This window comes from Catharus ustulatus, chromosome 13, assembly GCF_009819885.2.
Source record: "Catharus ustulatus isolate bCatUst1 chromosome 13, bCatUst1.pri.v2, whole genome shotgun sequence".
In the NCBI taxonomy this organism is placed as follows: domain Eukaryota; kingdom Metazoa; phylum Chordata; class Aves; order Passeriformes; family Turdidae; genus Catharus; species Catharus ustulatus.
In genome coordinates this window covers 8,233,637-8,250,337 of record NC_046233.1, presented here as the reverse complement: position 1 = coordinate 8,250,337, position 16,701 = coordinate 8,233,637, and the positions used below count along the sequence as shown (strand labels likewise).

At 41.2% G+C, this 16,701-nt stretch overlaps 1 protein-coding gene across 1 annotated transcript in view; it reads left to right on the top strand.

Annotated features, from left to right (window-relative positions):
- Positions 1–16,701, top strand: part of PTPRG (protein tyrosine phosphatase receptor type G) — a 395,342-nt gene that overhangs the window by 210,399 nt on the left and 168,242 nt on the right. Inside the window, exon 4 of the mRNA XM_033071407.2 lies at positions 4,818–4,966. Within this exon, the coding sequence (XP_032927298.1) occupies positions 4,818–4,966 (149 nt within the window). The remainder of the gene's footprint in view (positions 1–4,817; positions 4,967–16,701) is intronic.

Here is a 16,701-nt window from a genome sequence, read left to right as displayed (position 1 = left end):
CAGTTCAACGAAAGGTCAAGGTTGATTTATATGCAAAGCCGCGTGCATTTGATTGCTCTTTAATTCTGAAAACGTAAAAAGCAGAAATTATAAGGCCACCCTCTTCATTTGACAAGGTCAAGTATTTTTAGGGAATTGGATTAAACCACTAATTAATTCAATTTTATTTATTGGAAGTATATTTTTATCTTTATTAACATCTGACATGCATCTCTGCAGTGCTCCCTGTACCATGTCCCTTGTCACAGGTCGGCTAGCCAGACCCAGGGCATGCACCTGCTCTGGGGCTGGTGGCTCAGCTGTGCACACAGGTGACCTCAGATACACCCATCAACTCCACTTTGCATCGGAGCCATGAGTTTCAGAGTTACACACTAAGCAGCAGAGATTCTGAAAAATATAAAAGCTAAAACCCAAGGCAACAGCCTAGAGTCCAGCAAGCCCCTCAGATCCAGCTCCAGCAGTTCAGGATCTTAGCAAGAGTTATTGCCCCTCACATGAAATGGAGTGGCAGACTCTGAGCCTGTTTTCTTTCACTGCAAAGCAGATCCAGTTTACATAAACCACCACCAAGCATACCTGGGGGTTTTGCTGCATTACTCGGTTTTTTTCCCAGCTTCACTGAGAAGTGCTCCTGTTTGCTTTGAAATCCTGACTTTGTTGCCCTTGGTAGCAGCATGAGGTTCAGGCAAGGTTGAATGCTATGGAAATGTGGTGCTTAATTAATCTACTCATGCTATGCACCCTGCCCTTTATGGTCAGAGAGGCTGTTTGTGGTAATCAGCAATAAACATAATTGGAAAGACTATGAAAAAGTGATGGTGCTATTCTTCTAAGAAGGATGTTAATGCTATCCCGTACATGTAACAGTAACTTTACTGCACATATAATAGGAAACTGTGTTAGAATCATAGAATCATTTAGATTAGAAAAGAACTGTAAGAACATTGATTCCAGCCATTAACCCAACAGTACCAAGGACACCACTAAACCGTGTCCCCCTGTACCACATCTACACATCTCTTAAATCCCTACAGGGATGGTGACTCCAGCATTTCCCTGGGCAGCCTCTTCCAGTGCTTGCCAACTCTTTTGAAATTCTTTCTATTATTCAATCTAAACCTCCTCTGTCAATGCTGGAGGCCATTTCTTCTTGTCCTGTCACTTGTTACCTGGGAGATGAGACTGCCCCCCACCTGACTGCAACCTCCTTTCAAGGAATTGTAGAGAGCAAGAAGATCCCCCCAGAGTCTCCTTTTGTCCAGGCTGAGTCCCTTTCCCAGCTCTCTCAGCAGTTCCTCATCAAACTTGTGCTCCAGACCCATCCCCAACTCCTTTGCCTTCTCTGGACACACTCAATGTCCTTCTTGTGGTGAGGGGCCCAAAACTGAGCCCAGTGCTAAATACAGGAGGACAGTCACTGCCCATGTCCTGCTGGCCACACTTGCTGGTACAAACTAGAACTTCTAGAACTTTTTTCTGTGGAACTGAAAAGTGTCAGCAGATTTTCTGGTCTTGGCGCAGTTGGCAATGAAAGCTGAAGCTTCATTCTGCTGGGTGATTTTAGCAGTGCTGCTATATTTGATTTCCTCACCCATTGGGGTATGGATTTTTGCTGACAAGTTATTGCTTCTCAGAGCAACAGTAACTGTCACTTTTCCTGGTAACTTACGGCCTTTTACTGGTAACGTGAAGACTCTTTTTGCCTTGCTGTCAGCTCTGATTTCTTCTGCTGAGCTCCTGGCTCCTCCCTGGTTTTATCAAGTCCCATTCCTTTTCTTGGTTTTCTGACCTTTTGAAGAAACTTGCCTGGCATTAATTTTTAAGGTGGTAAGTGGTAGAGCAGCAAACCAAGTAGGATGTTTTGGCTTGTGGGTAGAAGATAGGGGCCGACTGTGCCATAAATCGCGATGCATTTTGGCAGCAGAGTCGTGGAGCAGATGGCCACACAAGACCTTCATATTGCAGACTGACAGAGACAGTAAACTAAATAACTGTTTAAGAAATGGTGATGGATGTAGAGGGCATTTCTCAGCAATTAATGACTGGTTTAAAGAGACAGGGGTCCCTGGGAAAGCTAAAGGCCCTTAACCTTAATGCTCATTAACTAGCAGGAAATATGTTGCTTGGGTTATTGTTATTGCTGTAATTTTTTTTTCTATAATAGAACCTAGTAATTTATTTTTTTTTTTATGATAGAACAATGAGTTATTTTTAGGCTCTGAAGGGTAATTCGGTTTAGATTTCTTCTGCTCTTTCTTGTTTGTGTCCCACTCTCTATCAGGTAAAGGGCAGACAATGTACAGAAAGCAGCATTTCATTCACAAAATGTCAATGGATTTTTTAGGCTTGTGTCTTGACTAGAAGTGCTTTTGTGCACAATTATATTGGCAAAGCCACTAGTGTGGGTTCAATTTCATCACTAGAGTAGCTGTCCATAGTATTAAGTGCTAGAGATCACTTGGAGGATATACATATTTCATAGCTGTATTTGCATTAATTGTGTTCATACCAAAAACTTCTAAAATCAGGAGAATTCTGCTTAGAGGAACTTACCAAAATTTCTATCAGAAATGTGTTTGTTCAGCATCTTTCCTGTGTGATGTTCATCACTCTGGCTGGTCCTGACCATCAGAGCCGCTCTGCTAGTGCAGGGAAAGAGCTGCTTTGAGTCCAGGTTTATTCCTGATCTCACAGGGGTGATGGGCATCCAACACCAGCCCTGAACCTGAAAATGGCACCACACAATTGTGGTCCTGGTGGCTGCACACCACTTTCTTTGGGTTTATAATCTCAATTATATAGTATTTTAAATTAGTGGGCTTTGAGGGTTGATTTCTTGCACTCTTTACAGAAATCTTGGGATAAAAGCAGTGGCTCCCAAAGCCCAGTAAAGTGTTTGGCTATTTCAGTCCTGAATGCCTGGGGTCACAGAAAAAGGAGGGAAGCTCCTGGCAGTGAGGGGATGCTGCTTAGCTAGGAAGGTGGTGGGAACATGTGTCATACAGCTCAGCAGTGTAAGAAATACTGTAAAATGAACAATTAGATGAACATTCCAGATTGTACATCCTCCTAATTATCCTTTTAATTATTCATCTAAAACAAGTAAAATGACCCCTGACAGAGACATAAATTATTTGGGAACTATCAAATATTTATTAGATGCAACTGAATCTCCACAGAGGTTTTTAACAGATGCACGCGAATCTGCTTTGCTGTATTCTCATCTCCTACAATTTCATCTATGGAATTTGTAACTAATTGAATGAGATTTTTCACCATTTAGAATACTACTGAGCTCATTGAGAATTTTTTAAGGGAGGTGGAGAGCAGTGTTTCACAGATTTGTTGTAAGCAGACAGTGACTAGCAGCAGTACCCTGACTGACACAGGCTGTATCCTGTAGCCAGTTCTGCACCACCCATCCTCCTACACAAAGCACTTGGATGCAAAGGGAGTGACAAAAGAAGCAGAAATCATGGAAGCAAACAGCCCCATGGTTTTGCTGGCACAGTTTAGAAACATCTGAACATCTCATTCAATTTAACATTTAGATGGTTTTGACACAAACCATTTAAAGTTGAGCTGTGAGCAAAAATTGCACCTGAGATGATGCTGCGGTAACTCATTGTTAGGGGAGAGCACAAAACACAGACTCACCAACAGAGACGTAACTTTTATTTCACATCAGGTTGTTTGGTTTTTGGTTTTTTTTTTTCAGCTGTGAATAAAATCCTCCTTCTTACATAATAAAATTGGATTTATATTAATGTTCCTGTTGTGATGACACAGTTGGCTTAAGAACACAGAGAAATCCTTGTGGGTTTTGCTATTTCCATTAAAAAAGAAAAAAATCTCTAAAACCAATACCACAACTTAAATCACAGGATTCTAGGCACAGCAAGCACTGGTCTGCAATGACTTTTGCAAGAACAAAATACAAATTTTATTTCTTTTTTTAAGCAATGGTTTTGTGAGGGATGAGAAGAAATAATTTTGTGGGGAATAATTTTTAGGAATGGTGTGTATTAAAATCAGGAGATGCTGGAAAGGAAGGGGATCTTGTAGTGAGAGTAGCAGAATGGAATTTTTTGAAAGCTGGAATCAGTTCTTGGTTGGACCACAGGCCTCCCCTGTAATATGTACCAGCTTCCACCATACAATTCCACCCTCTGTTTGGACCTACAGCTTTTATTGTTACATAAAATACAGAGGCTTTTGGAAGTGAAAAGAGAGTACAAACAGCGTCTTTCTGACCCTCATTGAATCACATAATAATATCAGAGTTACTGTGGGTCTCAAAAATGTTATTGTGCTTCTCCCCATTTTAACAGAGAGGAGGAGCAGGGAGGCTAAGTAGCCAGCATGTCCAGCAGTAGAGGTGGGATAGGGCACAGAGGTCCCCACCAGCAAAAAACAGGAAATCAAAAAAACAGGAGACCTATTCTTTTCTTAACTTGTGATCTACAGACCTTGAGGGGTTTATAAGGGCAGGGACCATCATCAGCCATTACTCTCTGGAACCACATTAAACAGGTTTTGATGTAGTTTCCATTTAAATTTTAATCAAAGTCCAATAAGGAGGGCAAAATGTCCTTGAGAAATTTGGACTTTGGGATTTTCTGTAGTCTGTGTAATCACTTCCAGAATTAGCCAACATTACTTGCAGACCTGTTTTTTAACCAATCCCTATGAAGAAGAAAATGATGAACCAGCATTTTACTTGCATCAGGAGAAGTATTCTGATATAATGAGCAAAAACTAACTGTTTCAGAAGAACTGTGCTAAGATTTTCTTTCTCATTGTTCTGTGTGCAGTTGCTATCCTGTTGAAGGACGATTATTTTGTCAGTGGTGCTGGCTTACCGGGCAGATTCAAGGCAGAGAAAGTGGAGTTTCACTGGGGTCAAAGCAACGGATCCGCTGGCTCTGAACACAGCATCAACGGCAAGAGATTCCCCGTTGAGGTGAGTGGAAAGACACGTGCTTGTGTTCTCAGAGCAAACAAAATCAGAATGTATTGCTGTAGTCTGAGGTAACTGCGAAATAGGGCAATGTTTCTTTCAGTGAACATATCACTTTGCAGGCCCTTCCGGCCCTCTCAGCACTCTATCCATCATCTCTCATGTGCTTCTGCAATGTCAGCTCCAAGCTCTGCTCTGCTGGCCTTGCCAGCTCTCATGTCCCATGGGTTAAGTTGCAAACAGCCACTTTTCTCATTTCTCCCATAAGCTTCCCATGTGTGGGAGGATCTGCTTACAGATATCCGCCGAGTGACCTCGTTGTCCTCCAAACCTTTCCTTTCCCATGGCGCTTGCAAACAAATAGCAGCAGATTGGGAGTCTGTCATCGGAATTGCTTACACACACACACACACACACACACACACGGCCTGACCTCTGCCTGGATTCAGCCACTACCCCTTGCCTGGCACTACCAGGACCTCTCCATAGATCTGTGCAAACAACTTTTTGTTTGCTCTGCCTGTGCTGGGGCCAGCTGGGCCTGAGCCAACCCCAGCCGACAGCGGCCCAGCCACCCTGGGAGCGGGTATGGCCTTGGGGTACGGCACAGCCCTGGGAACACAACCGTGCTAAGAGACAGGGTCTGTGTGCAGGGACATGGCTTCAGATGGGCCAGGACAGAGCACAGAGCTACACCTGTGTGCAGGGACATGGCTTCAGATGGGCCAAGCCAGAACACAGAGCCAGACCTGTATACAGTGACTGCAGGGACATGGCTTCAGATGGCACAGGCACCTGTGTGCAGTGACTGCAGGGACATGGCTTCAGATGGCACAGGCACCCGTGTGCAGTGACTGCAGGGACATGGCTTCAGATGGCACAGGCACCTGTGTGCAGTGACTGCAGGGACATGGCTTCAGATGGCACAGGCACCTGTGTGCGGTGACTGCAGGGACATGGCTTCAGATGGCACAGGCACCTGTGTGCGGTGACTGCAGGGACATGGCTTCAGATGGCACAGGCACCTGTGTGCAGTGACTGCAGGGACATGGCTTCAGATGGCACAGGAACTGTGTGCAGGGACTGCAGGGATGTGCCTTCGGAGGGCCCTGAGTGCGGCTCTCTCAGGGAGCTGGGTGCAGTTGAGTCTCGGCTTGTGACCAATAGCCCCAGGTAACTGTCCTCACTGCAGTGTTTTCTGTGTCAACAGCTTTGTTGATAGTTTTCACTCGATAGCCAAGGTTTTGCATGGTGAGATAAACAAGAGGTTATCTGGGATTACCTCTGCCTGTGGGTAAGCAGATATGCAGTTCCCAAGCGTGGCATGTGGTTCCTGAACAGGTTGCAGGGAGCTGCACTTACTTTCCCAGAAAGTTCATGGCTGAGCAGAAGTGGTGGTCTTGGAATTTACCCCCCAACTTGCCATAATTCCTCACATGTGGCTTTAGCCAAGTCACATTTATCAGAAGATGGGAAGAGGCTTCCAAAGCTCAAAGGGAGGTTGTAATAGATTCTGGTGCATTATCAAAACCTCCAATTTTCACCATCACACGAATATTAGAAGCTGGTTTTTGTCTCCCAGTTGTGTACCTGTATATTGGATTTTCTGAGAGGCAGAGCTTTTTATTTTCGCCTTCGTTTTAATGAGCTTTTCCATTAGCATCTCCTTGATGTAGCTGTGATTTCTCACAAGGGGCCACCCCTGAGCAGATGGAGCAAAGGCTCAAACATTGTCATGCTGCCCTGTCTGTCTCAGTTGGCAATACTGGTGTTTGTAAACCTCAGGAAGATGCGCTCAGGGAATCTATAGAGCCAGTCAACTCCTCCTCTGAAATTTGGGGGAGCGAAGGGGGTGAAAAAGCCTGGGCCTTCTTGTTTGTGTCAAAAATAGTATTTCTACTTCAGAAACCTATTCTTATGATTTCAAAGCTATTTGATGATGGCTTGATGAATGATGAATGATGAATTTGGAAATAAGCAAGCTCCTAAGAAATAATTTTCCTATGGTTTAAATACTCTTCATTTCAGTTGTTTAGAATATTAACTTGAAAATTGAGGGGAGACTGCCTTGACTGCCTTTAGGAATTTATGTTGCTTGTTTATGAATGCTGAGCAAAATTAAATGCTGGATCAGATAGGTTTAGTGTTAATCCTAATAATTTCCAAGTGATTTATGTTTGTTGCAATGACATGGCCCTCTGGCCTTCCCTAGTATGATGACATTAGCAGAATTCCCACAGTAACATTCCTTCACTTTTTTTTTTTTCTTCTTGGAAAGGAAGAACAGTTTCCAAATCAAGCCTTTCCCTATTGTGATGCTATCTACCTCCTACACAAAAATTCTGACTTTCAATCATGTGCTGCAAGGGATTTCTATGGGTGGATTTTGGAGGGTCCAATAGGTTTAAGGTGATAAAATTGAGTCTTTATTGCTGATAGATGCAAAACCAGTCTAAGTAGTTGGGATTAGACTTCTCAAACAGTAACTGTACATGTATTCTCAGTGGGGCTTTTAATTTGTAATGCTAATTGTAGTGCAGCTTGCAACTGTCTGATGCAACCCCAACTGCCTGATGCTGGGAGGTCTGTGCCAGAAACACTCTACTTCATTTGAGAAGTAGCATTTCTAGGGAGGCTGTAGAAGGAATAAACCAAAATTCTATCCTACAGAAAGCAAAGCCTAAATCATTCTGATTATTCTGAGCCCATGGACCCAGAAAAACTCCCAGGAGTGGGTAGGTATTGGCATTCCAGGTCTGCAGCAGTTACAGTGGCAATGCAACCAAAAGGAAATGTTTTCTAAGTCTTTATTTCGCAACCAGATGTGGACTATGCAAAACCCATTAGCTCCAAAGCACATCCCAGGGGAACACAGATAGATCAGCTTCATCCATAGAATGAGGTCTGTGCACGTTAAGTTTAGAAGTTTTTTCCTCTGGGAAACAAAGTGTTTGTTGGTAGTCTTTTTTTCTTGAAGAGGATACAGAAACTAATTAGAAATGTCAGATATAATACAAAGCATTATTGTTTGACCATGTTGTTTGGTTTTTATTATTACAACTAATGTGTCAGATGGTAAGGCTGTCTACGTTAATTGGTTTCCTTCATTGAAGCCCATCTGGATCATATTTTTTTATGATTTATATTTTAAATTAGTTAGATATATGAGAACATCCTTTTGTTTCCTGCTTTAAAGGCACGTTGGATCAAAGGCATATTATCTTGCAGTACTTTAATGTAGCATATTGTGACTTCTTTTTAAACTATGGCACATGTAATGGTATTCTTTCATTATGTGGTCTTGATTGCTTATTTATTGATTAGATTTTCCTTAGTGATACTTGATCTTTATGAAGCCATTATAAGTTTGGCTGTCTCTGAAGCAGCATTCATGAACAGAAATGTCCATGTGCTTCAAACTTCCACGACATCCAGATTGATACCAGACCTTGTCAGCATTCACTAGAAACTTCTTTTTCCCTCTTTCTTGCCACTTTACAAGCAATATCTGGGTGAGGCCAGGAAGTAGTGCTGTGATGCTGAAGATTAAAGTGATACCATTAGTGTATTGCTGTGTGAGTGGAGTGTGAATCCTAATGAGGACATGGGCTCTGTGCCAGTTTAGAAAAAAGCTCTCTTTTTTTTTTTTTAGTATTAAGAAAAGTTTTTAATGTTGCATTTTCTAAATTTTAATGAATTGCTGACTCCTTTGTATTTTGTTATTGCTCTTCTCCACTATAATTCCTCAGGTTATTTTTTTCTTTCTGAAGCCGCAGCAATATAAGTGGACATGCAAACGCTAGAAACCACTTAAGTGGAAAAGTGACAAAATTAAAATAAAGAAATTAAACTTCCCTCAGGCCAGGAGAGAACCTGGGCTCCCCTCATTAGAGCCAAGAGGAGTAATTGCAGCACTTTAATCTCCCGTGCCACCAAACTGGTTCCCAGCAGCAGGCAGGGCTGTGCTGGCTGGCTGCTCCAAGGGAAACCCAATGCTCAATGTTTCATAGCAAGTGAGGAGCTGATGTGGCAGTGCTCTGGATGCTGCTGGAGTGAGGTACCACCATCCCAGCAGAACCATGGAGTTATTTTGTAAATTTTTTCTTAGTTGCCTCGTAGTAATTTTTATGCAAAATGCTGCTTATTTCTGTGAAGAGCAGAAATCAGAAGAGTGATTTTAATCATGGCTGTGTTAATTTGATGTGAGCTTTGGCTGTTTATGAGCGTTCTCTTTAATGGTGCTAATTGTCAGTTATAATGTGAACACCATTATACAGTACTATACAGTAATTTATTTAGTAAATGAGAATCTTATTCCAAGGACCATAGTGCAATATGCCATAGAGACCTCATCCTTTTACTCTTACATGAAGAAACTTGCACTGTTTAGGCTAAATTGCTTCTGAAAAAGCAATGTGATTTCATACCCACAAGTACCAACATGCATGTTTTTGGAAATCTCAAGTTCTTTTCCATTAAAACAGCAACAATCCACCCTCACAAACCCTCCCAGCAGAAAATGAAGAGCTGACACCCTCTTATGTCAATTAACAAGCTTTTACATTATGTATTCACTTTATTAAATTATTATTACAAAACAATCATTTGCATTAACAATTCTTGCTACTCTTTAAGTGTGTTTCTTAGAAGACTTTCCAGGTTATAATGGTGTCTTTGTTCTTGCTATTTCTTTGATTGTCTTCCTTTTCTCTTTGAATCTACATACTGACATCTGTGTGGTCTAGATCTACAATTAGTTGCTCTAATTTGAATGCTCAGATAACCTTGCCAAAGTTTATCACTTTGTGCTGTTTTACCTCTCATTGTATTACTTAAATTCTGATGTTTTATATTCTCACAGCAGATGACAATCAATGTCATAAATGTAGAAGAAATGAGTGGTACTCAGTGCACAAGAACCTTTACTACAAGGAATAAACTGAGACTAGTTACTAGGTTTACTAGGGTTTTTTGTTTTGTTTTATTCTGAATATTAAAACTTTCTGTCACACCTGGAATCACATACAGTATACATCCAGCCTTCTGTCCACTGTGAATATTTACTTCATAATGTTAGAAATGGGACCATTTCTGTTCTGTAATTTTACTCTTGGTGCAGTTGTGAGTCTGTTTAGATTTGCACACACTTTATGACATCAAATGATGAACATACCACAGGATGTTCTCTTGGTATACAGGAGAGAACTAACACCCTGTATTGCAGCTGGGTTTATTATTTCTGGCATCCAGCATATCTGGTAATTGTAATTTTGCGAAGATCTCTGCTGCTGATTTCAAGCACAAGTAGAGATTAATTGTGAAACAGGGAGCTAGTGTTGGGTTTATTTCCTTATACTTCGTTTACTTGTTACTCCTCAAATTTCCATACCTCCATCTGGCAGGATGTAGCAAAGCAGAAGTCAAAAAATGATAGAGGGACCTAAAGACGACCCCTGGGAATATATCACAGTGAGAGACTATGACTGTCTGAAGTAATTTTAGTGTAATATTCTCTCCAAGGACCAAATCCACACTTATAAAGGGATACTTAGAGCTCTCAGTGACTTTGATGGGAGATGTGCTAGTGAAACTCTGAGTGAGAATTTGGCTCCATACTCATACTGCCTATGCTGTAGAGTGTCCAGGGAATTTAGCATGCTCTGCTTATTCCATCTGCATTTCTTACAGCACCTCTGACTTAATTATTCAGACAAGGAAATAGCTTGGGGATTTTCACGTTTAATTTCTTTTTCTTCAAAATGACACTTGGTATGGGGTTTTTGTTGTTTTCTTACAGTCTTCTCTCTCCCCTTCCTCCACAGTCTTCAAGGGTCCAGATAGCTATAAAATACTCTAAACATACAATGTGCTAAAAGCTGCATCTACGTCTCTGTCTTATCTAAAAAACCAAATCTGCATCTCCCAAATCTTATCTCCAGTAAAGTAAGATTTTATTCCTGGAGTCTCTAGGCTTTACTCCTTTTTGCTCTTCACTGCTTGTAAATCTTGTTCAAGTTTCTCGTTGTCAGGAAAGCAGTGTGCCATCATTTTAAAAACATAAAATGGATGGATATATTGAACACATGGCTGAGTTTCTGTCTTGTTTCACTGTGAGTAGTGCAAATTAAACATCATCTTATCACTGCCTGGTTTACTGTTTTATTTTCCTTAGTGTAGCTGGTACCCTGCCTCCTCTCAGTTGTCTTTAGTGTCTCCCATATACTGACAGGAGAGTCAGTTGAGACTTTAATTAATGACTTTATTGTAATCAAGGTTCCATTTTAGTGCAGAATGCTCCATCTTGTAGTAGTGAAATATTTAGTCTCCATCTGGCTGATCTTTTCTGTGAATGTCCCACGATAATTAAGAAGCAACAGGAGATGATGGTCTGAAATTAAATATGTTCAGTGGAGGGGTTAGTGTACCCTGGGACTGTTCATGTAGAGACTCAGACAAAATTTAGGAATGGAGCAGCAGTTTGGTTTTATGGCTGCATCTTCCTGCTGTCTGCCAGGCCCCAGTAATTTCTAGACTGAATTACAAATGTTACAATACACCCAGAGTTTTATTTTGAAATAACTATTCAGTAGCATGAATCAGAGCTAACCCTCTTCATTGTGGCTGGGAATGTCCTGCTTTCCCCAAAGGATTTCCACTGACTTGTTGAAAAGGTCAGAGGCAGTGGCACTACACTGCAATTACAATATGTTAATGATGAGCTAAGAGTTATACATTCTTCTTAACATAAGTCCCTGATTTTCTACATGATTAATTGGAATCTGGAAAGACTGACAAGGAGAAGGAGGATCAGATGGGGTGAAAATAAGAGATAAGAGGATAGCAGTCAGCTCTTGTTGTAAAGGAGAGTTATTTTGAATAGGAGAAAAAATCAATACAAAGGTTGGAGAATTTTACAGAGTTGTAAGAGCTACTTTAATGAAAGGTAGCAGATTCAATAGGATTGTTACTTGAAATGTAGGATTGTCCAAGTTAGTAAAATGGGACTGTCTCTCCCCAGCTGTAAAGGTGAGCTCTGCATGCTGAGCTTCCTGTGTGCTCAGTACACTGGATTTACTGGCATTTGCTCTGGGCACTCAGTGTGACAAAAAAAGGGGGGAAAATTTGTAGGGGAGCTGACTAAATCCTGTTCTTCTGGAAAAGTTTCCTGATTATGGGAGGAGAAGGAAGAGGACAGTAGAGCCATCTGCTGCTTCAGCATGTTAGGTAGCTACCATGGGAGAGTGTCTAGCAGTCTCCTGCAGGGAAAAGTGGTTCATTATGAGAAGGTGGCTTCATTTGGCCCTGAACAACAGGCCAGGACTTTGGTGGACTTGAAGGGATGTTTAGCATGAGCTGTTCTCTTCCCTTCCCCAGTAGTGATGGGGAGAGGTGGGTGCAATTGAGAGGCCATGCACTGAGGCTTTCTAACCTGGGTTAGAGTTGGGGTGAGGAGTCAGCATCAAACACATCTTGGACAGAAACACTTGGTGTGGATAGAAAAGGGGCTTCAGCAGTGCTGCAAAAGAAGCTTGCTCCTCCAGCTATTAAAGGGACTGTTGGATTACTCTCAGTAGAAATGGCCTCTTCATCTAAAACAGGGAGTCAAGTTTTTGAGAATTGCTCATAGCTTTTGGAGTTTGGGAATTTAAATGCCAGAAGGCAATTCTTTTCATGTTCCAGTGCACAGCCATAAACTGTGTGAGGCTTACAGGGAGGGGAGCTGCAGGTCCCTCAAGTGTGTCTGGGCTGTGGGCTCTGAGCACCAGGACAGGTGCACACTCCATGCTGTGCCAGACTGGCTGCACAGGAGGATCCTGGCATGTTGGTTAGAAACATGTGAGGCTTGGGAAGTGCTCAGCACAGCCCCTTTCTACTGGGCAAGTCCAAGAGGCTTTGGGATGTCTTCCCCTGGAGATGTGGGATCCTTCATGATTATCCCAGGTTCCAGGCTCTCTGGAAATTACAAAGAAGGATAACATTTAGGGTGTGAGGGATAAAAGAAACGTTGCACAAATATGTTAAGAAGCGATAATGTTTCCTTGGCACACAAAAAGATCAAAACAAAACCTTAATGTGGTTAATGGACTGGTTGGTAGCTGTCAGAAGGTATTTCCTGTGGAAGCCATTTCACTGGGACTCAAACAATCAGAATAGATTTCACTAATGTTAATCAAGATTTAAGGCAGCAAGCAGGAAATGATTTAAATTATCTATTGTACTGGTGCTTTACTGATTGCATTTTACTTCTTTTGGGTTTTGTTTGGGGTTTTTTCCTGAGGAATTCTAAACAGTAGCTATAATTTTGTGCCAAGAGAATAAATTACGTCAGGCATGTTTTTTGCTGTGAGAAAATTCAGTGCATTTATTCAGGCACTCTTTTTGTCATTTTATCACGTGTTAAAGAACTGCAAGGGATGACTACCAAAAACTTGTGTAAGCCAGAAAGGAAGATGCATCTTCTTGCCTGGTTATTTGTGTATCCAAAAAAGCTTTTAGTTAGAACTGATTTTCCAATGCAGTTCACCAAAAGGCTTTTTAATTCTAAGGAGGAGCAGCTGTGAAATATATTCATTGTGGACTGTGCTGATCAGTAGTATCATATTTACCTTCTTGCCCTTCCACCTGAATCCCTTTACAGTTTCTTATATTGAATCTAAAAGCTCTTTGGGATAAAGAATATCTCTTTGCTGTTTTTGTGTAGCACTTGCCCCAGAGGAATTCCTGCTCTTGGATGCAGCAATATGAGCATAATCCTTGTTATTTTCCCAGTTCAAAGCCATTGAATTTCCAGACAGGATGGGAAGGTTAACTAAAGTTGAAAAAGGATCTAAAACATAGCTAAAGTTTACTGTCTGGTGGAAATGAAGTAAAAATCAAGTAGCTGGAAACAAGAAAAAAAGCTTTGAGACGCGAGACACTTGTGTTTCCATAAAGAAAAAAAACAATTTGGTGAAAATAGTTGTATCCCTGAATATGTGTCCTCTTGCTTCCTGTTTCTCTGCATGGCTTAATAAGAAAAGTTCTTTTTTCTCAAAATAGTTGGGTTTTTTAGCACATTCCATGAAAGGCCAATACTGCCCTTTGCTCTCACTGTCCCATCTAGGCTGGCTGTCTGCAGAAGGGGCTCTCCTTTATCCTCCGGCTTCAGGCAGGAGGAAAAGCGGGCTGGTATTTCCAGGAAATGCCTGCAGCTGCCTCCAGTGTTCACTGCCTTTGTTAGCATATCCCACAGACACTTGCCTATTGCTGGCCATTGACCATTCAGTAGGGTTTTTTTTATGAAACATAGCTCTGACCTACACGTGTGTAAGAAATACAAATGTAGGCTTCCCACCAGAGTTAGAAACACCATTACCAGGTGGGAAAGAACTTTTCCCCCTACAGTGGGCTGACAGTTTGTTAATGGTTTCTTCAAGCACAGAAAATGGCACCTGGTCTGCCAAAAGAGCATTAGTTTCTCCAGAGGGGATTGTTAGTTGCCCAGGAAAAGAAGATTGAAGTGTTTCCCTAATAAATTAGGGATGAATCATTCTTCTCTGGGACTGGAAGCAGACGTTTTTAAAGACTCTTGGGGATCAAATGCAGGGTGGAGAAGCAAACTTGCTCACCCCACGTGGTGAATGTAATTTGAGAAATAAAAATATGCATTAGTACAACATCTATCACACATTTGTTATGAAATGGTAAGAGAGATCTTAGGGAATTGATCAAGCCATAAATGGATGAAATTTCTTAAATTAAGTCATTTTTAACTTAATATACATTTTTACTACATTCTATGTTTTGAAGTTCAGAACTGCAATAGTGCTTGTGTTTGCTCTTTACCCTAACTAGATTGTAAAGATGATTTTACTTGATTTTTATACCTACATAAAGCCTTCCATTCCTTCAGGGCAGTAGTGCCTACAAATAAGATAAACTCAATACTCAATCCCTGCATGCAGTGCTCAAGGGATGTTCAAAGAGTAGAAGGTTTAGCTTTTTAAAATGCAAAACTACTCTCAGATGAGTAGTCAAAATTACAAAATTCATTTGAAAAGGAAAGGAAAGCCTCTTCTGCTTCATTTCTCATCAACTTTTGTTGAGTGGAGAATTCTGTGCTCTTTTCTCTGTGGTCTGTGTCCTCCTAGGGCAGGTTGCTGCTCTTGAGGGAGAGGGTGGTTTGCTGGGAGTTGAGTTACACATTTGATCCTGATGTGGCATGTTCCAGACAAGAGAATTATATCTCTTGAGAATAAGAATTGTCATTGCATCCAGTTCAAAATAGGAGATAGGCAATAACAGGACGATTTTGAAAAAGATTCATTTGAAATTCTTTGCCTGAGAGCTCTCATTCTGTTTGGGAGGCAGGAATGTGAGCACTCACTTAATGAGCTACATTCAAAAGATGAAATTTTAAGAGAGTGAAAGTAAAACCCAGTGTTTTCTGAACATAAAATGAGTCACCCATCCTCAAATTCATAGTTATGTCCTTTTCTTCAACCTCATTGATAGTTCTCTTGCTCCCTGTTTAACAAGGAAAAATGCCAATACCTGAAGTAGATACATACCAGTCACTGATGTTAAAGCATGAGTGATGCTGGATTCAGTGATTCAGTGATGCTGGAAGCTACAGGCAGGTGTTGCTGGAATACCATTTCTGAAAGCCTGGTAGCCCTCCCACTGAACCATATGGTGATTTATCAGACAGTTTAGCAGTAGCAAGACCAAGACCCAAATTGATCAAGTCTGAAAACGCATATTCCTTATGTTGCTTCTGATAATACGTTCCTGTTGTGTTCCTTCCGTAGCATTGTGAACTTGTGCGTTGAGCTGTGTGTCCCCTGGAAGGGAATTGCTGTATTTCCAGGGTATGGGATTACAGTGTTACAAGTTAGTTTTTCAAGAAATTGAAGGCATCAGTTTCTGGATTCTTACAGCTCAAATGGCTGTTGTGTTGGTCTATTTTAAAGAAAATAAATATGAAATATATGAAAGCTCCGATGCAGCTTTCAGCTCTGAGGAGCTTGAACATGAGACCATGCCAGAGGAAATTAATGTTTTCTGTAGAAAAAGAGCAAGCTTGCATTTCAAAGAAAGCTTCCTAGCAAATCGTTTTGGTTTGCTTAATACTTGCCACACATGATCTCTGACATAATATTGCTGCATTATTAGCAGAGTTAGTTCAGATGTTTTCCCATTATACTTAAGTGAGGTAGCACTGGAAAGCATTCTGGTAGCACTACAAGGAGCAATTTGGCAGCAGTCAGAAGCTGGATCTGAAAAAGGGCAGTAGGAGAGAAATAATTAGTAAGGATAATTGTCAGGCCTTGACAAGCTGGTGTGTCTTTCTAGCAGTGAACAGGTTCACCTGATACCCAGAGATGGCCATCTGATAATGGCACTCATAAGATCAATACATCGATTCTTTATCCTTGAAACAGTATTTAAACTATGTTTTTAGATTAGTTTCTTTACTTCTGTAAAGTTATAGCAATCTGGGATTTGAGATAATGCATTCATTACAGCCTTACTGGACCTTCTTCATTTGCTGTATTTTAATGCATCTGTGGTGATTGCTGAAGAAAGATGCCTAGTGAGCTTAATCTGCTTATGCTTTAAAAAGAAAGGATACTGAGAAGATTAAAATGAGGCCTCATACTGAACAGGTTCAAGAGTTAGCAGTGGTCACAATGGCAGGGAGCTTTCTGCAAGAGTTATTTTGAATTTAGAGCTTTCCTGATGCTGGCTCTGCTGAC